General features: G+C 34.4%; 1 protein-coding gene and 1 long non-coding RNA gene across 3 annotated transcripts; one reads left to right on the top strand and one right to left on the bottom strand.

Annotated features, from left to right (window-relative positions):
• The first annotated feature begins 5364 nt into the window (after positions 1-5364).
• On the top strand, positions 5365-24401 carry AP-1sigma (AP-1 complex subunit sigma-2). Of its 2 annotated transcripts, none has more exons than XM_074185050.1 (5): positions 5365-5523; positions 5592-5770; positions 6470-6578; positions 6635-6772; positions 21662-24401. In XM_074185050.1, the coding sequence occupies exons 1-5, from the start codon at positions 5521-5523 to the stop codon at positions 21704-21706; spliced, it is 474 nt and encodes a 157-aa protein (XP_074041151.1). In that variant the 5' UTR covers positions 5365-5520; the 3' UTR covers positions 21707-24401. The 2 variants fall into 2 exon arrangements, with proteins under 2 accessions (XP_074041151.1, XP_074041152.1); XM_074185051.1 differs by lacking the exon at positions 21662-24401 and adding an exon at positions 20773-21338.
• On the bottom strand, positions 14713-17056 carry LOC111502891 (uncharacterized). Its single transcript, XR_012467972.1, has 2 exons — positions 15221-17056; positions 14713-15165 (listed from the first exon to the last, which is right to left on the bottom strand). It is a non-coding gene; the product is annotated as an uncharacterized lncRNA (long non-coding RNA).

The following is a 24401-nucleotide window of genomic DNA, read 5'->3' as shown; positions in this document are numbered from 1 at the left end:
TATACTTGGACCTAATCCTTCTTATCCTTGTGGAGCTCTTGCTGTTTTCTAGCTAAAGCCTGTCCTATCATAACTCTGGAGTACCCATTTCGTTGAAGATAATTTTTGATGATGCCTAGTTCCTTTTCGAGACCTTCCTTTGTATCACAAAGCCCGAAAGCACGGTCTAGTAGAGTCTTGATGATTCCTCCCTTAGTCAATGAATGATGATTGGATTTCTGGTTCAGACACTGTCCTGTGTGAGTGGGTTTTCGATATAAAGATGTTTCCCATTTAGTGTCGTTCCTCTTCACCAATACGTCTAACAAAGGCAATTCGTTGTGGACCTTCTCCATTGTGAAAGTGATGGAACGACTTACGTTGTTGATGTGTTTCAGGAAAGTGTCTAGTTCTGCATTCCCATGGTTCCATATTATGAAGGTGTCGTCTACGTATCTCAACCAGACTCGGGGCTTTTTGTGGGCTTCTTCAATGGCCAGAGTTTCAAACCACTCCATATATATATTAGCTATAACCGGTGAAAGTGGCGATCCCATTGGCAGTCCCTTATCTTGCGTAAAGAATTCGTCCTTTAGTTGAAAGTAGCAGTTTCGTACACAGCATCCTAGTAATTCTTGTAGTTTGTATGTTATTTCTTTGTAATTTCAGTTTTTTGTTTAATAAAATTGTTATTTTCGGTTAATCTTTTTCATTTTTTAAATTTTTTTCAGGGATTTCGAATCAATTTATATCATATTAGACAATGGAAGTCCGAACTGATGAAACGAGTTACATATAGTTATGAAAAGTTCATATTACACACATACTCACATAAATAAAAAAAATTTAAACAATATGCTACAGTCTGGATTGAATTTCAATTTATATTACAGGAAAATAGTTACAGTGTTCCTTGTAAGTGAAATATTACCGCTTTCATACACTATATTGTGTAGCAATCCTGTGAATGATATCTGATTCAATTCCATAATGAATGCTTGGAGTACAAACTGAATAGGAAAAAGTGTTTTTGTGAAATTCAGTGTTCATATACAAGTTCATATAAAAGTATGTTTTTCGAAAGTGTTTTTCTTTCGTGTAACTCAATGTTTATAAGAAAATAATGTCTGAAAGTTACTTCTTTGCATGATCTACATATCTTTGTAAAGAGTTTCCCACATTTTTCTGTATAAAGATGGAGAAGTAAAAGCCAACATCTTTCTTTCACGAAAATTGATAACTACTCTACACCGGCGCGGGTTTATGAACAAAACGGCGTCCAGTTGATTCCTGCGTTCAATTATCGCATTACGGCAGGAGCGAATCCTTTCTGGAGGTGCAGCAGGATGGGATGCGCGAAATGTTTGAGAGAACCGGAAGTACGATTGGCCTGCAGGGGGTCTACTAGCGCCAATAACAGTTGACCCCGCCTTCCGGTTCTCAATATTTACCTAGTTTACATATTTGGAAGGATTAACTTTGCGAGATATCGCAGAATTTGCGCAGTGAATCGATGTTTGGGTAATGTATGGATCAATTTTTCAGAGAAAATTTTTTTATGATCATATCCAGGAATCTTGAAATCAGTGACGGCTCGTGCGTTGGAGAACAGGGGAAGCTAAAGTCATAAAGACTATATACACACAGAAAAGCCCGCCGGAGGCGCGAAAATTTTTTGGGGTACCGCACCTATTTAAAGCAAAATACGTAATATTTTCATGAATGCAAACAAAAATTGTGTATTGCCGAAAATTATACGTGAAATGTTTCTTAATGGCGTTAAGAAAAACACATTCGCTTGAGTATATCTGATATATATTACTGGAAGTAGGTATCAAAACTGTGTACAAAAAGGGTGTTATTTTTTTTATTCTTGGCTCGTGACGGGGAGACATGTGCACACTATCGATAGTACGGTATTGCTAGGGGTAACTGGCGTATATTGGAAATTCAATACATTACAATACGTTTTCAACTGACCATTAAAAACCAAAAACAAGGAAAAAGGGTTGTCTTTGAGTTATTTAATATAAATGAACTCTTTTTAGTCCATAAATAATACTTTTCTCTTCTAATATAACAGTTTTGTTAAAAATTGGTACAAATATTTTATAAGCATAAGTACTTAATTATGCTTATAAAAACAGGTCTAAAAGTAAATGTTATTGTCCAGCAAGAACCAACGGGGAGGTGAGAGTCGTGTCTTGACAGGAAAGGAAAGAAAGGAAAGTAAAAATCTGGTTTGTTTAAATGAATTCACAAGGCACCTGCAAACTACTTTTAAGGGGCGGTCATTCAAGTTCAATATAGTCTGTGAGGGTCCCGCAATTTTGGATACGAAAGAAAAAAATTAAAAAAGAATCTAAAAGTAACAATGACATTCGTTCTCAACCAAGACGATATAGCTGTTGCTATATGGTGTTTGCTAAACAATTTTAATTTGCAAGACGAAAATATATGCTTCTTAGATTTAAAATGTTTTTCTGTAGAACGAGGTAATTTTTTTAAATTAGAGTATACTATTTTAGACCACGTTTCGTATTCGGTTTGTACGGAAAATAAAACAAAGAGCCAACAAAATAGTTTTTCTCGTTTAATGGAGCCGGTTAACCAATCGCATTTATCATACCAACTAATATCAAATCCTCGATTTTGTCGATTATCTGTCGCTTCATTGAAATCAAATTTGGTTAAGACCTTCCCAGAGTTTTAATAATGTAAAGTTTATTATCATAAGATAAAGACTTAAAATTATTTGTCACCAACCAATCGACTATATCGTCAGATTTTTTTATTTCGTTCAACTTATCCATAATAAATGGAAAAAAAAACTTACCGAAAAGTGAAAACCTGAAAACACCTTGAAATTGAAAGAAAACACTTTAAAAACACATTAAAAATATTACCAAAAAACATAATACTGCCTGTTTTATACACAAATAACAAATATTACCTAGAAACACTAAAACGATTTACCGAAATATTTTTCAGTCCCGGTCCGTCACGGCATCTCGTCCGAATAATTAAATGAAAAACAAATGCAGTCATACACTAACGAAGGAGGCTAGCCTCCTCTAACGCTATAATTTCTGTAACTAAAATAACAAATCGGAACGTATGTTCCTGGTTGAATCGGTCTCGCGGAGCTTGTGTTTTTCAAAATGGTCTGAGGCTTGGCTCCCTTGCAACGTATGGCATTTATTATTTCGGGTTGATGGTTTATTCGTTCACGGGTGGTGCGTTTGAAGTTTGTTGATGCAGGATACAGTGTGGTACGTATTACGTAGTGAGTGATAGTGTTTTTTTTCGGGCATATTATGTATTTATATTGAAAATTAATGGTAAAGTAATGATACCCAAGCATTTTTAGAAAAAAATAATCATAATTATTTGACAATATCTTTTACTTATGATGCACTGTTTGGAACCTTTGGTGTAGTAATGAATATTACTGGAGTTTTTTTCCCAACACCAATTAAAATTTTATTCTTACTCTTTGAAGATGATCACTTGGTGATCGAAACACGTGTCGAGGTGTTGAAAATAACGATTTGGTGTTGGGAAAAAACTCCAGTAATATTCAATATCTTTTAATTTATTGCGATGAATAGCCTCAAATTTTATGGGGAGGCTAAGGCTTCCTTGCCTCCTCTGACGAGCCGCCGCTGCTTGAAATATTTATGAGTCAATTCTCTAATTCAAATCTCTGCAATCGTTCATGGAATTGTCTCTCGGCGCCAGTTTCTCTAACCAAGTTAGCATCATCAGGAGATGACTAAAACTACTTTCACATAAACATTGAATTCCACGAAAAAAACAACTACTTTCATATGAACACTGAATTATACAAATAACACGTTTCTCTCTTCAGTTTGTATACCAAACATTCGTTATTTAATAACAAATGTTCAATCTGGATTTCGTACATTCTATAGCACCACCACCACTCTTGTCAACATCACCCAAGATTTATACAAAGCAACTGATAATAATGAAGTAACTGCCATGGTACTCTTGAACTACAGGAAAGCATTCTATACATTAGACCACAATATTCTGTGTATCAGATTGAGTGAAGGGACTGTAGATCTATTGAGAAGTTATCTCAGAAATCGGACTCAGTCAGTATGTCTGGATGGAAAGTGTTCTAGTGATTTACCTGTTAACCATGGAGTACCTCAGGGCTCTATCCTTGGCCCCATTCTGTTCTCTCTATGTATATCTGACTTCCATAAAATAATTGATCATTGCACAGTTCATCATTATGCAGATGACCCTCAGTTATATTATCAATTTCCTCCAAGTAACTGGCAGGTGGCAATGGAAAAAATTAACAGCGATCTACAAGAGTTGCTGGATCTATCTATAGCCCATAACCTGAAATTGAATTCTAAAAAATCTCAGCTGATACTTTTTGACCCGAAACACAAAAGATAGAAAATTGTAGGAAGAATTGAAATCCAACTTGGACAAAACTTACTACAAATAATAACAGAAAGCAAGGACTTGGGTTTGTGGCTAGCTCCTGATCTGAGATTTCACAAACATATAACTTCACTTTGTCGTAGCTCGTACAGTATCTTACGACAACTCTATCAAAGTAGAGATATTATGACTTCCAAATCGAAGTTGAAACTTTGCGAAACCCTTATATTATTTGGATTAGCATATTGCGATATAATCTACGGGCCTGCTGTGATCCAAACTGATGTAAATCGCTTACAATTCATCCGAAAAACATCCACGAGAAATTACTATTTCCCGTTGCCCATTCACTCATAATCACATGTGACATTCAGCTCTATTTCTCGGCAAACCACGTCAAATGTAGCATCATCAAATAAAAATCAGTCGAATAATTAAAAAATCATCGACATTCAAAAATTGTTATATAACGGGTGTTTTTTCTGGAATGATTCTGAGATTTTCAAACCAATTTACTTTTTAGTAATTTTTCAAAAAACTACATTTTCAAAATAACTTAAAAATATGTTGATGATGGAATATTTTTGGATAATCATTATTTCTTATGCAAGAAAACGTGTTCAAATGTAGCTGGCAGACTGCGAAATACCACGATATATGGGTAGTTATTGTTATTGATTATTGCCTACTCAGAACGTAAGGCTAAATATCCTAGCAGTTGATGCCGTTGACACCGAAAAAACTAGCTCAAAATACTGTAAACCCCAAAATAATAAAATTAACCAAAACAAAAACGAAAGTAAGTTCATTCAGCGATGTCCTGCTTATTGGTTCATTGAAATACTATGGTTGAACATAATTGCATCCTTATCGGTAGAAAAATCTATTTCACAGAACTCATAAACCTACATCCAATTACGTCTACATGTCCTGTGGTCTGTTTGGTTTGAGGTCTGTAAAACAGTGTTTCTGGCAACGCTGGATCTGACATTTTTGTGAATGAAAATAAACGTCACTTGTCTCGATTATTATTTTTTGTTAAAGTTTTTCGTTATAGTATTGTAATATCTATCAAATTAATATGAATTAATTGAGTAACTTTATATAGATTATAACATGGTAGGTGGAATGAAAAATAATTTCCTTACAAAATCGTGAACATGTATTTCTGACCATATGTTTTTTAGATGCAGTTCATGTTACTATTCAGCCGTCAAGGCAAATTAAGGTTACAGAAGTGGTATGTGGCTCATCCTGATAAACTCAAGAAAAAAATAACTAGAGAATTAATCACCACGATCTTGGCGAGGAAACCCAAAATGTGTAGTTTCTTAGAGTGGAGAGATTTGAAAGTTGTATATAAGAGGTAAAAAGTCCCATGTTTTATGACTAAGAATTCTTAGTATTTAATGTAGCATAATTGAAATTGCTCTAAATCCCACCCAAAAAAATTATGAAAATTCACCTCATTTTCTGAACACAGTAGTATGTATCAATCCGGTTGTATTATTGTATAATATCGATCACTTGATACCTATATTTAAAATTCATTCACCATAAATATATAGAGAACACCAAAAATTATCTTCCACACTTTCCAATCATATAAAATTTTCTTTGTTTATGATATGTATTCGTTTTTAGCCTCTCCTGCTTTTCTTTCTCTCTTCAAGTTTGATTGCAGGATATTTTGTATTAATTTAAGTTAGATGTTACTGGTTGGATGGAAAAGCAATTTCTGTCTTATTATGTGCAGATGTTGAATTCTACCAGTTTTTAGGCTAGGTTAGTGTCTCTCATACTGGGTAACCTTTCATCATGGTTAATTTTGTCAAATGCATTCCAAAAATCTTTATAAACAATGTCAACTGACCTTTTTAGAGCTCCAGCATTGTATGGAGATCACATATTGAGAAAACACTGTTGAATTTGTCACTGTAGAGTAATTATTCATCAAAGCATTGTAATATCCACATGTCAGATCGCTAGTGGCCAAATTCTAACTGAGTTTTCTACAAAACAAGCTTGAGACATCAGAACAAATATATACCTCAATTTTTTCCAGATATGCCAGCTTATACTTCTGTTGTGCGATTGAACAAAGCGACAATGAACTGCTAACTTTGGAGATCATTCACCGTTACGTGGAACTTCTCGACAAGTATTTTGGCAGTGTATGTTCTCGTATATAATTTTCTATTTCTGAATTTCAACGAGTTTTCATTTGCAGGTATGTGAACTGGATATCATTTTCAATTTCGAGAAAGCATACTTCATCCTGGACGAACTTTTGTTGGGTGGGGAGGTCCAGGAGACCAGCAAGAAAAATGTTCTCAAAGCCATTGCTGCTCAGGATCTTTTACAAGAGGTTAGTCATGGAAATGTCGAACTGTAATTTCTGAATATTTCACTTATCTCTTTAGCAGCTGATACTGGGTTACTTATGTCGAGTAAAAACTATTCTTTACTTGTTGACTGAAATATGTTGCTAAAAGAAATTAGATTTAACAACGAAAGTGAACCTAGAATATCAGATTTTACCAACCGAAATAAATAGAAAATATTAGGTATAGTTGAGTAGTTCAGTATCAGCTATTTTTTCACTGAATTCAATGGAAAACTGTGTTGCAATGTCAGTGTACTCTTTCACTATACTGTCTTTTGCTTGATTTGTATGTTTTGTTCTATATGTATTATTTTTTCATTTTGTGCACTCCCAGGATCTAAACGACAGTTAAGCCTTTGTTACTCTCCTATTGGTTAAGTTCTTGCATAAGGTATTCAAGTTTGGTCATTTGGGCAATTTTTGAATCATGCCTATTTTTGTTTCATGCATGAGTGGGGTTTAAGAAAGGTCACAGTTCCTATATTATCATGATATATGTGTATAACGAACCACTTTGCCTAAAATAATATCAAATATTGAACTGGAACTTGTACACTAAATACCACGTTTTTTGCATCAAGGTTCCTCTTTTAGAAGAGGCATTGTCAGATGTACTGACGCTTTTTCATTCCATTTATGATATTTTATTGATTTATATAGCAAATTACTGTTCATAAATTTGAAAAACCTCGAAGTTTCAGTTATTGTAGAACTGTATCGAGAAATAAAATAAGATTCATTTGTTGGGGGTTTATGCAACATTCACATATATTCAGTGGGCATGAACAATTTGTTCAAGTCTGTCTCTACTTACCTACACTGTAGGTTAACCTACTGTAAACTACTGTAGGTTAACCTACACTGTAGTCTACTGTAGGTTACAGTTTAGGTTGTAACCTACTGTAAACTACTGCAGGTTAACCTACTGTAGGTTAACCAACAGTGCAGGTAAGTTAGGTTAACCTACAGTGTAGGTAAGTTAGGTTAACCTACAGTGTAGGTGAGTTAGGTTAACCTACAGTGTAGGTAAGTTAGGTTAACCTACAGTGTAGGTTAGTCGAGACTGGCCTGAAAAAACTGTTCTTTCAGTTAATTTGGTTTACACAACATACCTAATAATCTAACCTAAATCAAAGAACCTACAGCTAGAACTAAATATATACCTAAAAAGATATTTGTTGAATAATTTTTTGTGAAAATTTCACAAAACAGTTCACAAAACAGTAACACATGTTTCATTATACAATAACTTCTACGGGTATATTCAATGCTGAATTCTGAATAGTACTTCTTATATGCATCAATGATATGAATCATAATGACTACTTTCTACCATTCTAGAAACAAACTCATTAAAGTAGAAAAGTAATGAAAACTATCAATTTTAATTAAAATCTTCAACTAACTTCCAAGTTCATCAATTTATTTCAGTTTGGTCGAGAGTTCTTCAGTGTTTTGACTTTTAAGCATTCCAAGAGATTGAGTTTAAACAATTTCTCTTCTGATGTGAACTTCATAGCCATGATTAAACTCATGAAGGGAAATTTTCTCCTCATTCAAAAATACTTCTATGTTCTTTGATTCTTTTTGAGACAGTTCTTCCGGTTTGACCAATATAAATTTGAGGATAAGAACCACACGTCAACTTACGGACTTCTGGTTCAAAAAAATCCTCCACATGTACTCAGAAAGGAAAAAATCATATGAGATATGGAAACATTTAATTGGGTTATGTTTCTAGATATAAAAAAGACGTTAATCATCAATTATTCCACTTAGTACCTAGACAATGTTGCCTAAACCCAGTATTGTTGTCGCTTTTTGTCATCCAAGATGTTAACAAACTAACAGGTTATGTACGAGTTCTCAAATTTTCAATATTGGGATGTATCGAATGCTTGACAATATCTAGTCGCTAAACCCCCGTGTTGAATTATTGGGTTGCATGAGTCCATTGTTTATTTCCAGATGTGTGACCTCTCTTCAATCTGTCAGTAATAGACAACCTTATTATCATTTAAGACCAAAAATAAATGTATTTATTCAATGTTTTTTTTTGAGAAATTAAAAAGTAATCTGATAACGACACATACCTTGGTGACCCCATATAAGCTAGGCTTATATTTGTGATATTGAGTTTTTAAGAATCAAGGCTCATACTGAAATATTCTTAGTCGATAAGTTTTTCTACTCTGCATAACAAACCTAAGATCCATTTTTGTGTTATGACCAGGTTTAGGTTTCCTAGATACTTTATTTGGAATATCATCAATATTGATTGCATGTGACTCAAACTGAAACATTTAATAATTGCTTAGCATGATTGCATGTAATTAACCATCAGGTCCGTTGTTAAAAATTAATTGTCAAGAGGATCTAAACTATTCAAGAATCGTCTGCTTCTTTCTTCATATAAAGAAAATATAAAATGGAGAAAAAAAGGAAAAACTATTGCATAATAGCAAACTTAGTAAATGAATTTCCATTAGGGCAAAGTCATTATATGATTCAGGCAACTTTGCATTTTACTCCCCATATATATATATATATATATATATATATATATATATATATATATATATACAGTGTCACCGATAAAGTCCGCATCAAGTGGGAAACTTTTTTATTTATCGTTTTATGTGAAATTTTATTTTGGCAGGAGATTTTGCTTAAGAAATGATGTCAAGTGACGTCTACAAAATAGGTCACGTGATTTCCTTAACCTGTCAAAATTGACATTTAAAAAAAGAAACATCGAAAAATTACATTATTCTTCAAAATATCCAAAAATATCAAGGGATAAAAACATTTTCTTTTGTAATTTTATACCCACACACCAAGTTTCAAACCCATAATAAGTATTTTATATTTTCACTATTCTTCCGCATTCCTGCTTTTTCTACTTATCAAAATTTAAGCACACCTGTACTAAATCATTGATTTTAACTAAACTCGTCACCGAATTTCTTTTTTTGTAATATAATAATATTTTAAGAGCCTCTTTGATGTTAAAAACAAATTTTGAAAAATAAAAGTTGTCAAACTTGATGCAAAGTTCATCTAGTTTCAACGGGGCTTTCCAAACTATACAGTACTTGAGTTTTTTAATGAGCAAATGGCCTCACAATATGAATTAGAAAAAAACGGAACATTAGGAAACAATATCTTAGAGTGTTTATTGTTTTTTTAACAAAGAATACAGTGGAATTTAATCTTAATTAAAAGGAACTGAAAATATACATGTACCTATACCTAATAGCAAAAAAACACGAAAAAAAGACTCACGACATTAAATACACTACATTTCTGTATGGCTTCCATCGCGTTCTATGCAGATAATTGTCCTTCTTGATACATCTTTTATTGAGTTGCTGATACTCACAGGGTTTATGTTTAAAATAGAGTTTCTAATAACAGTTTCTAGGTGATTCACGTCACGAAAAGGTCTTTGTTTATAAACGATTTGTTTTAAGTAACCCCACAAGAAAAAATCTAGTGGGGTTAAATCTGGCGACCTAGGCGGCCATATTTGCTCCATATTTCGCCCAATAACTTTGCCCCTAAACATTTCTAATAGTTTCTCTTTGACTTGTCTTGAACTATGAATAGGAGCCCCGTCACATTGATACCACAGACTGTGTCTTATTTCAACCGGCATATTGTCCACTATATCACTGATCTCAGTATTTAGAAATTGCAAATAATCCTGAGAAGTTAAATTGTGTCTAAAAAAGAATGGTCCCATTACCTGATTATTTAAAACACCGCACCACACATTTGTTTCAAATGAATATTGGTCCCGACATTCTATCACAAAATGAGGATTTTCCTGAGCCCACCACCTACAATTCTGGGAACTGACTACGCCGTTCGATGTGAAGGTAGCTTCGTCGGTCCATAGGATTTTATAAGGAAATTTTCTGTTTAATTCTACTTCTCCTTGGTACCAGAAAGAGAAATCTAGTCGAACATCGAAATCTCTTGCCTTTAAGGTATTTATAAATTTGGGTTTGTAGGGTTTGAATTTATTTTTATGTAAAATTGCTCTTACGCTTTCTCTTTTAACGCCAGTTCTATATACAATATTGGTAATACTTGATTTTCCCTGTTCGATAACATCCAGGCAGACAGCCAACTGAACCTCATCATTATTGCGTGATGGATTATGACGTTTTTTAAAAGTATTTTCAACTGAACCAGTCAGTTTAAATTTTTTTAAAATCCTACTTACAGTGGATTGCTGTACATGTCTACCAGGATGTCTTGCGTTGAAAATATCAGCCACTTGTCGATGCAATGTGTTTTCACCACAAATTAGCACAATTTCAATTTTTTCTTGTAAAGATAACATATTATTTTAATTTTCATATATTACATTGAATTAACGGGCATTAATTTATTCAGTGACAGTGACGTTTTCTAAAACACATTATGTAGTTTCATATTTTTTCACAGCCTACCCAGTTTTTTTAAATTAGTGTTGTTAGCAGAGTAGGTATATGTAAATACTATGAGTTTTTTTCTTTTATTGAATGGGCTTCAAGAATCACGAAATGATGTTTCCTAATGTTCCGTTTTGTTCTAATTCATATTGTGAGGCCATTTGCTCATTAAAAAACTCAAGTACTGTATAGTTTTGAAAGCCCCGTTGAAACTAGATGGACTTTGCATCAAGTTTGACAACTTTTATTTTTCAAAATTTGTTTTTAACATCAAAGAGGCTCTTAAAATATAATTATATTACAAAAAAAGAAATTCGGTGACGAGTTTAGTTAAAATAAATGATTTAGGACAGGTGTGCTTAAATTTTGATAAGTAGAAAAAGCAGGAATGCGGAAAAATAGTGAAAATATAAAATACTTATTATGGGTTTGAAACTTGGTGTGTGGGTATAAAATTACAAAAGAAAATGTTTTTATGCTTTGATATTTTTGAATATTTTGAAGAATAATGTCATTTTTCGATGTTTCTTTTTTTAAATGTCAATTTTGACAGGTTAAGGAAATCACGTGACCTATTTTGTAGACGCCATTTGACATCATTTCTTAAGCAAAATCTACTGCCAAAATCAAATTTCACATAAAACGATAAATAAAAAAGTTTCCCATTTGATGCGGACTTTATCGGTGACACTGTATATAGTTAAAATCAAAATTTACTTTATTGTCCGAAGATTTGCATCTTATTGACAAAGTCCAAGAAATACAATGTTTATATACTAAAAGTGCTAAAAAAGTATAAATGTAGATATAAAAAAAGTTGAACTTCGATTTATGTTTATAAACTGCCCCTAAGATAAAAAGTGCGATGACTGTTAACATTTTATTGGCAGTAAACAAATTCCTGCACGATTCTCTGGGTTTGACTTTACAGAGATATCTTAGTGCCCTCTTTTGTAATATCAATACAGAAGAGAGAAGGGATAAGTTGCATGCTCCCCAAAAAGGTATTCCATAACATAGTCGAGATTCAATAAGTGAGTAGGCAACGGTCTTTGCCTACTCATTTGAAACCACTCTAATTGCATATTATCATCCGCGAATAGAGTGAAACTACCAGATATGTTAATCATAGATATGTCAATCATATACAGCAGAAACAGAATAGGGCCTAACACAGAACCCTGTGGTACAGCAGATTCAATGGCCCTGTTCTCCAAGAGTTCCGTTATCCTCACCATTTGACTCCGACCTGAAAGGTACGATTCGAATCAAGTGTTCGTTACATCCATATTTATGAGGTTTTTTTAATAAAATTTTATGATTGACGCAATCAAACGCCTTTGAAATATCGCAAATAATTGCGGCGGCTACTTAATCGGCATTCAATTCAGAGTAAATTTCATATAAAAAAGAGAAGATAGCATCATTTGTATCTTTTTCCGCCTGAAACCCGAACTGGTTTTTGCTTATAATACAGTGCGGTTTTAAGAATTCATCTGAACGTACTTTGACTAATTTCTCAATAATTTCTGCTAAAGTCGGTAGACGCAGATTGGAGGGATTATCTAAATCACCACCTTTACGTTTGATAGTTTAAAAATTGTACTCATGTTAATAACATTTGAATTAGTAAATGAAAATTTCATCTCAATTTCACTCATCTGTCTTTCTCTCATCTGATTCTAAAGAGTTTAGGTTTATTTAACGATCTAAAGAAAATAAAAATTATAGTGAAGAGAAACATTTTTGTGTTTAACTTATCATTATAATTTTATTATTGCTTATTGATTTTTGGTAATAAACAGAGTTAAATGCAAGTGGAAAACTGCAAGTTTGACCCAAAAAAAGTTTCAGAAGGTACTGCCAATTTTATGCAAATTCTTTGATAACATTTTTCGTTAGCTAATCGCTAATCGAAAAAACTAGAACCGCAAAACTAGAACCTTCATCTTATTTTTTGAACAAACCTTGTTTAAATAAATGTAATGGTGAAGAGAAAAACAGTAAAGTATTCTGAGCTCATTGGACTAAATTGAAGTATGTTCTGAATTGAAACAATTAATTAAATGTGGTAATCAATAATACCTGAATAATTATTTGCCAGATGGCATTCATCTAATGGAAATTGCATTTACTGATAGCACATATAATTTTAGAAAGAAAACAATGTCAGGGTGTGTTGCAGGAAAATTTATTTATGGCGTTTCAACCCTTTTAATATCGGGAAACGTAATCACTGAAATTGGAACTTTAAAATCACTTATAATGAGTTTATTTTCAACTTTTGATACAATTCCTATTGATCGGTGCCCTTTGTTTGTTAAATGAATATCCAGCAAACAATATTTTCTTTGTTGTTTCTGTCCAATGTTGCAGGGGTGTAAGGTCACCATAATATTACATCATGGAAGGTTATGATTTGTATATAATCATGGTATTATTTATAGTAGAATCTGCAAATTAAAACCAAAATTTATGTAATACAGCCAGAAGTCACAGAGAATAGTTATTTTTGTGTAGTTAATTTTAAGAATGCCTTGCCAAAAATTAACTTTGTACTGAATAGTTGATTATTTGATTCAAGCTTTTTGCTTGAGAAATGTGACTTACCTTTTGAAGATAAAATGCCACAACTAAGTTTGGTGAATATTTTTGAGATTGAAAAGCTTTGTCTAATTTACATAAACTGTAACAGTATCATTTTACAAACATTTTAGTTAGAACTTACGATACTTTTATATGAGGTTCTAACATAATTCTTATAATGAAAAATATCAAAGTTTTCAATAACATTTTTGGAGTTGTTCGACCTATCAATTTCTTCCAAGTCTATGGATAACACTGTTTTTTGTCCCATCTATTCATGGCACCTAATTCAACAATATTCAGCAATCTTCCTTCCTGTATTACTTGTATTTATAAACCAGTTGTAGCTTCCTGACTCATTAACTTCCGGTTATCCAGTGATCTAAGATATGATAAGCTCTTTCTGTCTCTTTGCATTCACTGGCCTTGCAGCTAAGGTCTCCATTATATAGCCTCATTTTGTGCAGGTGTTCTGTTAAAGCAGACAATTTTTTTATAAATCTTTTTTCCATGTTTGTTCCCCGGTATATTTTTCTTTTTTATCGACCCAAGATTTTGGTGCCCCAACAGGTTGGACAGATTCCATGTGGGAAATTGTCGATCCTAGCACACTCATCAGCTTTTTTTGCCTATCATTCTTGAGAGTCCTGAAACTCGATCTAAAGTCAGTCAGTTCTTCATGTCATTCTTTATTATAGTTGAATTTTTTTTAACCAACTTCCAACTTGAATTTAAATTTGTTCAAAACTAAAGTCAGAGTTCCTTGTGAGAAATTGATTTTATTCTGTACTTGATTTCGTGGAAAGTATATGTTCAGACCAAATAGGGTGATGATATTCTTTACTGCTGCTCCTGATGTGGATCAATTTGCAATGCTGCATTTCGTTCATTAGATTTCATCGATTTTTGTAGCCACTGTTATATCAGATTAAGCTATATATTAAAATACATGTTTCTTGACGTTCTCCTCTAAAAGAACATCCATCATTCTTTGTTTGGTGTCAAAAAGGTAGAAACCAGTGTTTCAAAATTCAAAGATACATCAACTGCACACATGGACAAGGATGTAAATTTCTACTGTACGCTATATTACCCAAATAAGAGAGTTACACATATTACTTTAAATTTCGATATATTTTACGTTTTGTTTGACAATTCTACACCGTTTTCAATCACATTTTGATGGATATAAGAAAACATAATAAATGCTCAGTAGTTGCTCGAGTAGAATTCTGTTCGTCTTATGCATTTAATCGAAATTCATTTGTGCAATATTCTTCAAAAGACATTTTTTGTGGAGGATTCAAAATTTCTTATTGTTTTTTAGGGTATATAACCTTCCACAACCTGAAAAGTAAACAAAGCTAAATCATTAGAGAATATGCTGAAGTGTAAAAGTTACTGCGTAATATAAACCACTGAAAAGTCCAATTAGTCAGTGACTTGTCGTATTCATAAATTGAAAAAAATCAATTGAAAAAAATTAAATATTTATACTCATTTTCGGAAAATGATCTTTTTCCATTTTCAAAACCTGAAACCTTTGAAACTTTCGCCACAAATTGTGAATAGCTTTGATTCGTTTGACGTTTGTCAAAAGATCAAGATGTCCATATGTCATAGATGACAGTCTAAATGAATACATATACTGGATGTTTTTTGAGAACTTGTTCAAGGTTCATATTTCCGTTTTCTACCTCTCTTCTCAGTAATGGTAACCAGGTACGATCCATTTCTACAGAGCTATTCGAAATACAATTTTTACCTGCTAAAAGAATATATGCGGTTTGCTGGAGTGTTCTGATTTTTTCAATGAGTTTCATTCGTGATAATTTTTGTTTCGTTCCATTCTTTAGCATGGTCACCAGTTGATTTTAGAATATGCTCCGCTATCCCCCATCCTGCCATCTTTCTTCTCTTTATATAGGGGTCTTGAGGTTTCACCTATATAACCTTTTCCATAGGTCATATACTCAAAAAAAAACAGTAACCAGAAATCTAAATGGCGTAACGTTTTCAAGTTGTGGCTGAAATAGATCTTTGGCCAATTTTTGATGGAATATTACATTTTCATAAACAACTAATGGGTAAAGGCAAAGATTTGCTGTTTGTTGGATATTCTTAAGTGCCAAGACTGCTTTACGATTTAATATTTCACAGTATCGCGTCATTTGCCAGTTTTATTTTGTTTTATATGTACATATAGATTTTTTGTTTTGTTATTTCTTGAATGTTTTATTATTTATTTTTTTCTGAGAACCTCACTAGATGTTTGATTTAGTCACTAGTTAAGGAAATGTGGAAGTAAGTTTAAAAAAAGAAATGAAGGGAATGTTAATCAAATTAACAACAAATCCCTATCTACCCATACAATTGTTTGCGTTTACTGTAATTTTATAACTTAAGTGTTGAATATTTTGAAGTTGTAACGTTAATAAGTCCATCCAAGTAGTATTATTCGACTGATTTTCTTTTGATTCCGAATGTTAGATGAACTTTATTCAACTATTTTATTGTGTTAAGTAGGCCAGTAGGTATATTGTTCCTGTATACAAATTGGTAATAAATGAATCACTGCAAATAATGTTTGTTTGTTTGAGTTGTAATAAAAGTTATGAAAATGCTTTCTGCACATAAGTCACAAGCTTTGGGATGTGTGTCATGTATACTTGGTGTCACAACAGGCTTATTTTGGAAGTGAAAAGAAAATAATATTCTAATAACACATGGGCTGAAAAGTCCCGGGCCTAAGAAAGAAAACGCGTTTCGTTCATTAACGTAATCTCCATCGAGAACCACACACTCATTCCAGCGTAGTCTAACATTTCAATACCACATATGTAAAACGGTTTATCTTTTGCCTCAAAATAGATCCCAGTTTCAAAAATAACCTCTTCATCCGACCGATAAACATTTTTCTGAGGTCTACGAACAGCCAGTAGTCGATGGAAGACAAATCTGGCGAATATGGTGGATGTGGGAGCAATTCGAAGTTCAATTCATGTAGTTTTGATTGACTTGTGACAAGGTGGGTTGTCTTAATGAAGCAAATTTTTTTTCTTTGCCATATGCGGTCGTTTCTCCGCATTCTAACGCTCCAATTATGCCATATAATATTCACTGTTGATGGTATTTCCCTTCTCGAGATAGTCGCCACAACTCATATCCTAAAATACCGCACAGCACTTAGGCCACATGTGATCCATTGTACATCGTCCCGAGGAGTTGTCCTCCTAGGTCATCGTCCATCTTGTCCTTTCCAGAAAGGTGGACAGGTCACTAGGAGACATCTCCTTTATATTGGCAGGTGTAGGCCAAGACTCGCAGAACACACACTCTTTTTGGCAACCTTGAGGTGGCCTCCACGAAGGTTTTGGAAGGTGCAGCGACATTACTGTCGTTGTCGTTGCGTGGCTTCTTCAACCTTCTTGGGGTTCCCTCCGTGTAGGTGCACAAGTGAGGGAGCTTTCCTGTAAGAGCAGCCGGTTCCTTGCCTTTATTCAAGGCGGAGCCCTTGGCTCCCGCCGCAGGAAGTGTCCTTGCTGTTGGAGGTGGAGTGAGGGAGGAGAAGGGTGCACTTATAGTTGCTGCCACTCCTGCCTCTTTCGCTCTCCTTCTCCTTTTGGCCTCGGCGCCGCAAATGCGCTTACTTCTTGGCCTTTTGTATTACATCACGAAGTGATCTGCTATATCCAGTGGACATTTCTGTTCATCCCCAGCCACCGCCTTAGATTGAGGTGAACACTTCTGTCCAGTCTCGGGATTGGTTTTTGTTTTTATCGTTTTTGTTTCTGTTTGTTTCATTCATGTGTGTTCTCATCAGTAGCAAGGGAGTTGCTCACCTCTGGCAGAGCACCGCATTACCAGAGATAGGCTGATTACAATGAGGTTTCGCTCAGTTCCCCAAGGTCATCGTTAGCTTGGGTAGGCTGGTCCACAGTGGCATGTTTTGCAAAGGCTTTTGGGAAATTTTAGCTCCCCTCACCCTACTTATTTCTGCCACTGACCAGCGACCCCGTCCGCAAGGCCACATTGGCTTCCCGGACAGGGCCTCCACTCCCCTGGCCGTTCCCCTATCCGCCACCTAGGAACGCGCCCGATAGGAAGCCCAATCTACAGAATACCGAGGCCATAACATTTCCAGCTGTTTGTTGTGCTTTCGTGCGCTTTGGACGAGTTTCATCAGTTGATCTCCAATCAGATGACGACCGTTTTGATTCCGGAGTGAAGTGATGGACCATGTTTCATCCATTGTCACATATCGACGCAAAAATTCCGGTTTGTTATGTTTAAACCTGGCCAAACACTGCTCAGAATCATCAAGACGTTCTTGTTTTTGATCAACAGTGAGCTCGCGCGGCATCTACTTTGAACAGAGCTTTCTCATAGTCAAATGCTCATGCAATATATAGCCAACACTTTTTTTTGATATCTTTACAATGTCAGCTAACTCACGCAACCTCACTTTTCAGTCATTCAAAACTATTTTGTGGTTTTCTTTTATATTTTCTGGTGTTACTGCCTCATTTGGACGTCCACTGCGTTCCGTATCATTGGTGTCTCTACGACCATGTTTGAAATCAGCAAACCAACGTTTAATTGTTGTTTCTGCTGGAGCAGAGTCCCTATAACATTTTTTTCAAGTCATTGCTCCTCTTGAACGGTATTTTTCCCATCAAGAAGCAGTGTAAGATTAAAACGCGCAATTGTTTTTGATCCATCGTTTTAAAAATAACAAAAGTTGTGTCACTCTTAGCACAATAACTCACAAACTTATGAGTAGAATATCATGAAATTTCAACAGCTTCCTTTTGAAGGTTAGTTCTAACTGAAATGCAATACGACTAACGCCATCTATGTGTTAGGCCCGAGACTTTTCAGTCCAGGTAGTATTCAGTGGTTTTATGTTTTTGTAATGTTTGCGAAATATGAAGAAAAAACTCTCAATGAATCAGAAAGCTTTTGAAATATCTGTGCCAATCTTAGGGATGAGCTATCATTGAACACAACATTTTTTAATCCTACTGTTGGCAGTGTTTTACAAGCTTTCTCGTCATATTTCTCTCATATTCTGACTCTTACTATTGGTTGTTTCAAAAGCTTTGTTCGTTTTTTTGTCTACATTTAACTGTAATACCTCAGTGGATACTTATTCATTTCAATAGAAATAAGCGTCAATGTAACACAGGTCGATAATTTTCGTCAGCATAAAAGTTGTTTGCTCGGGATTCGAGGAAGTCGACGATTGACGAAGGTTCTACTGGAGAGAAAGTTATCGAAGTGCTTGAAAAGATGGTAGTCGGTTGGCGACAGTTATGGGGAGTATGGCGAGTGAGGTAATTGGTTTACTTTTCGGACGGTGATTTGAGAAACGTGCCGACGGGCGTTGTCGTGGAGCAGGATCGGACCTCTTCTCTTGACCAGTACCGACTGCTGCTGACGCAATTTTCGGTACATTTAATCGATTCTCCTGTGATGTTTTGGCCCGATTGCAGAAAGTAATAGTGAATTACAGCAGCTGCTGACCACTACTCAGTAGCCTTTGTCTTTTTTTGGTGGGTTTTCGCCTTTGGAAAGTGACTGGATGACACATCGTTGTTCAACCACTGTCCGGAACATCTGTGGTCGTAAAGGATTGAGTTTACATCACACGTGACGATCCGACACCAAAAAGGATCGTTTTGGCTGCCCAAAAACAAATAAGAACAGACTTCGAAACGTGGCAATTTCTGTCGATATCAAGGTGAAACCTCATGTTCAAGGTCATTTGACGTGCTCATGGCTCAAGGTCATTTAGGACCTTCAATGTCATATGACGTGTACATAGCTCAAGGTCGTGTGACGCCATTGAAGGTCGAGTGGTGAGAGAGGTCCAGAACTGCCATTAGCATTCTACTACCTGTCGATCGTTCAAATCGGGCGTTTTTGGCAGCGCTTTGGTTCAACACATAGTACGAAATTCTTTATCAATCTCTATATACTACAACACAGTAGACTGAATATTTATTGAGATATGGAGCTACAAAAACAGATGATATTAGTACGCACAAAACTTTTGGAACAACCTAATAGAATGTAGTGAATCTCAATAAATCATAGAAGGACACCAATCTCCAGGTAATATTTGACGAACTAAGAAATTCCTCAATGCAAGTCATTTTGTCCATTTAAGATAAATGCAGTGAGATTCCTAACGTTGCACCTGAGGTAGGCAACTCTTTGCAATGGCTTCCTATTGTTCGAGTAGCAAAATGTGCAAGTTATTTTTTTTTCATCCTAGAGATTGACGATCTTATTCTCATGAAATATTTAATTCAAATGTCTTTAGATAAATCAATAAAAAAAGCTATACCTACATCAAAGCTATTTTCTGGGTTTTTTGGCCATGGTCTGCAGGGTTTTATGCCTGATGTTTCGTCTACGAATGAGCTAGACATTGTCTAAAGCTTTCAGGCAAGTGCTCTAGTTACCTCATCGCTTTTGGTAATGGCTACCGCAGTCGTAGACGAAACGTCAGGCTTGAAAACATGTAGACCACAGCCACTATTTTTATATTTTTGTAAGATTCTATGTCTGGTTTTTAATTATTGAAAAACATATAATTGAATTAGACCTTATTTAATTTTGATGTTTATTAAATGAGACGTTTTCAATAGATTTTCCGTCTTCAGGTATATCCTGGGATCAAATTCCAAAAACAAATTCATTGAGACAAACTTTCAGGTAATAACCTTGATCAATTTCGGGCAAAAGAATCTAAAATTATTTGAACTGAGGTCTTTCAGTTCGGTTATTGAAGAGTAGCTATTTTATATTGGTGATATAAAGTTTGAAGTCCCGTTACATTGACATATAACTGAAAATATAATGAAGTGAGATATGTCACGCCAAGACTAAGTATAATAATTTTTTTTGAAATCGACAATTTATATATTTTTGTAATTTTGTTCCAAGGACGAAGCTGTTGAAGGAGCTTTGAGGGATATCGGGTTGCTGTAACAACTTTGGACATCTTCTGTTTGAACAGCGATTTTGTGTTCAAACTTCTTGCCATGATATATGTATTACTTGTGCCTGAAATTTTACCATTTATCTTTATCTATGTGATAACTTCAAATTGAATTCCGAATTTTCAATACATCCACGTTTGTGTCAATTTTTCAATTTTATACTGTTGTGTCAAAGTTTTCTTGCCAACAATATTGTGCAATTACTAGATATTTGACTATATTTTTATGATCTGTTATACTTTACCTTTTTCAAGTATCTCTATTGTCAATATCAATGTTAGGCAACATATATAGAAATAATTTAACGATAACATTATTCGAACAAATTAATTATCAAAAATTGATTTTTATAAAACTAATATATATGTATAACACTGCACGATATATTTACTTGAAATAAATATACAATATTCAACTAATCTTGTAGCGGTAGTTAACTTTTTTACTGAATGTTTTGATGTGTGCCAAATTGTAGTGGTTGTGTATAGAATACAGATGCATTTTTGATTTCTTTTTCTTTTCTTCTTAACTCCCTGGTCAGACGCCACATTAAAAGCATAACGAAAATATGTTCCACGTTGTTCCTTCGATAACTTTTCAATTATTTTAATATGGTGTCTGATCGCCTAACATAGCATCCTTACTTACTGGAGTCGGGGTGGTTGTTTTCCAAAGCTTATCGATATCACGTCAATATGAAAGTGGATTCAGAAGTGATTTTTCGAGGATTCCAACGACATAACCGATAGGTATGTGAATTTTTTTTTTCCATTCCATCCACATTCATATTGATGTTGATTTATATGAAAGAGTGATGCTCTCGTTTGTTCTAGGAGGAGACACCGCAAGGATTCTTCGACGATCACGGTCTCGGTTAAGAGAGCACGAAAACATGGCGAAAACTTCAGTCGAAATCTCTGCTAGTATTAAATCTTTCACTCTGTAAGCAATAGATCATAAGTATTATGGACTACCGTGTAGTTGGGCAATTCAAATAGAAAATAACTCCTATTTGTTTAAAGTGATTTTCAGGGACAGAAAGCATCTGAAACAAAAAACACAATTCAATGCGAGATTTGCACATGACATTATACAAAACCGCGACACATGTTTCGCTACACAATCGTATCTTTGGGCGTCACACCGTGACACCCGAATATGTTATTTTATAGCGTGTGTCACGAAATGACTCATCTTTGGGCGTCATATTGTAACGGCCGAATATGCTATTTCATAGCGTGCTTCACTAAATGACGCTTCTTCCCGGGCGCCACATTGTAACGGCCAAATATGCTATTGTATAGCTTGTGTCACGATGTGACGCCGGAATATGCTATTTCATAGCATGCGTCACGAAATGACGCTTCTTCGGGCGTCACATTGTAACGGCCGAATATACTATTGTATAGCGTGTGTCACGATGTGACGCATCTTCGGGCGTCACATTGTTACGGTCGAATATGCTATTGTATAGCGTGTGTCACGATGTGACGCCCGAATATGATATTGTACAGAGTGCGTCACGATGTGACGGTTCTTCTGGCGTCACATTCTGACGCTATTGTATAGCGAAACGTGTCGCGGTTTTGTAAACTCTCAAGTGAAAATCATACATCAAAGTGTTTTTTTTTTAATACGTTATAATGGATTTTTAACGAGTGTCGGTCAGTTCTATCACATTTTTGTGCAGTTTTCTGGATGGAGAAAGTATATCTTGGATTAAAAAAAATTAATTCATAAGTAGTGAACTGCCACCGTATCAAATCACTCACCAGGTAGTTGGCCCAAGAGATTTTCTTGAAAACTTGCTTTTTTTTGCTTTGCAATGTATTTCAAATCAAAACAATCAATATAGCAACTTTGCAATACGACACAGTGCTTTTGATCTTTTTCCTTTGTGAAAGTGCCTGCCAAAAGTTCGAATATGCTATTTCAGCGCGTGCGTCACGAAATGACTCATCTTTGGGCGTCATATTGTAACGGCCGAATATGCTATCATTTAGCGAGTGTCACGATGTGACGCCCGAATATGCTATTTCAGCGCGTGCGTCACGAAATGACTCATCTTTGGACGTCATATTGCAATGTATTTCAAATCAAAACAATCAATATAGCAACTTTGCAATACGACACAGTGCTTTTGATCTTTTTCCTTTGTGAAAGTGCCTGCCAAAAGTTCAGAATATTATTTTTGCCTTGGCAAAAGAATCAAATTTTTTGACAAATCATTTAGTTTTGTCTTGATTTGGGTCATTTGAAATTGAATTTTTTGATGGATGTGTTCGAAAGATCCAGTGAAATTTTTTAATCGATGAAAAATAAGAATGGTTATAAATCAATTGATGTTTTTCTTCCAATGTTGAATTTGACTAAAATGGAGCTAACAGCTTTTTATTGTCTAATGATCGATTTTTTAATTTTTATTTTTGTCTTGATCATCATTTGCTAAGTGATTTGTGTCTGCATAAATATGTAAATTCTATTATCAGTGATAATTTGATAGGTGAATGATTTTACTGTGTAATGGATGAAATTAATAGGTTTCTTGTTTCGATAATGCAACATTTGCTGAAACAAAAACTACTTTCTATAGTCTCATGAAAATCATCGTCAATAACTATAAATATTATTAAAGGGGGTTTTATAATAGAAAGAAAAAAAAGAAAATGGGTGTCCATAGAAATACAACATTGTGTAGAGTATTATTTTTAACTTAATTTGATACTACCTTGGTATAATTAATATAATTATTTGTCCAAATTATTGGTTTAGCTGCAAAAAATCAATCTGAAGAAACCTGAGGATGTATCAAGTAATGTCTTGGATAGTGGAACAGTTTGCTAAAATCTTTGAAAAACTGCAACTAGACTGAAAACTGCAGTTGCTTTTTGCAGCATTATAAACCTGAGGAGCATAATCTTTATTAAAATAATTATTTGAGTAGAAACCAAAATTAGAGAGAAATATAGGTGATCTTATGTGGTTCAAATTGGAAGAGATATATTTTCGGAAGAGAATAAGTTTTGGGAAAGATTTTGACTTTCTACTTCACCATTTTGAACAACAAAATGAGGGAATCTTCCTAAGAAAGGAAGGAAGCAGTAACTCAACAAATAGATGTATAGATCATGCAAAGAATCAACTTTCAGATGCAAAATGTGTCTGAAAGTAACATCTTTAAATGATCTACACATCTTTGTGGAGTTTATTCTGAAACTTTGCTTTCCTCCTCTCTTTGGAATATTCCCACATTTTTGTATGAAGACGTAGGAACTAGAAACCGTAACCTTCCCTTCCCATAAAATTGCCGTATTGAACTATTGAATTATACTAAATTCTTTTTCTATGAGTTGAAATTGAATTTTACCATGCCTAAACATCGCTAAATCAAGCTTACAAAAACATTTTGCTCAACTTGTTTTCATATTTCAAATTTTATCTCCAACATGTTGCTGTATTCTCTTCGAATATGCTTTGTGTTTGCTCATATGCCTATTTATTGTTTATCAGTATTTCTCCTGTCTATTATTGCTTTTTGTACTCTAATGTTATAATAAAAATAACAATGCATAA

Source organism: Leptinotarsa decemlineata, unplaced genomic scaffold (assembly GCF_025532065.1).
Source record: "Leptinotarsa decemlineata unplaced genomic scaffold, Ldec_3_MD MMD2_tig00026361_RagTag_RagTag, whole genome shotgun sequence".
Classification (NCBI taxonomy): Eukaryota; Metazoa; Arthropoda; class Insecta; order Coleoptera; family Chrysomelidae; genus Leptinotarsa; species Leptinotarsa decemlineata.
The sequence above is the reverse complement of the archived record's forward strand: the minus strand, read 5'-3'. Positions and strand labels throughout refer to the sequence as shown.

What these genes read in the sequence shown, in the direction of transcription:
- AP-1sigma (XM_074185050.1), top strand. An exon ending in TCGACAAGTATTTTGGCAGT is followed by an intron (nt 6,579 to 6,634) that starts GTATGTTCTCGT and finishes TTTCATTTGCAG; the next exon opens with GTATGTGAACTGGATATCAT. An exon ending in CTCAGGATCTTTTACAAGAG is followed by an intron (nt 6,773 to 21,661) that starts GTTAGTCATGGA and finishes CGTTTGTTCTAG; the next exon opens with GAGGAGACACCGCAAGGATT.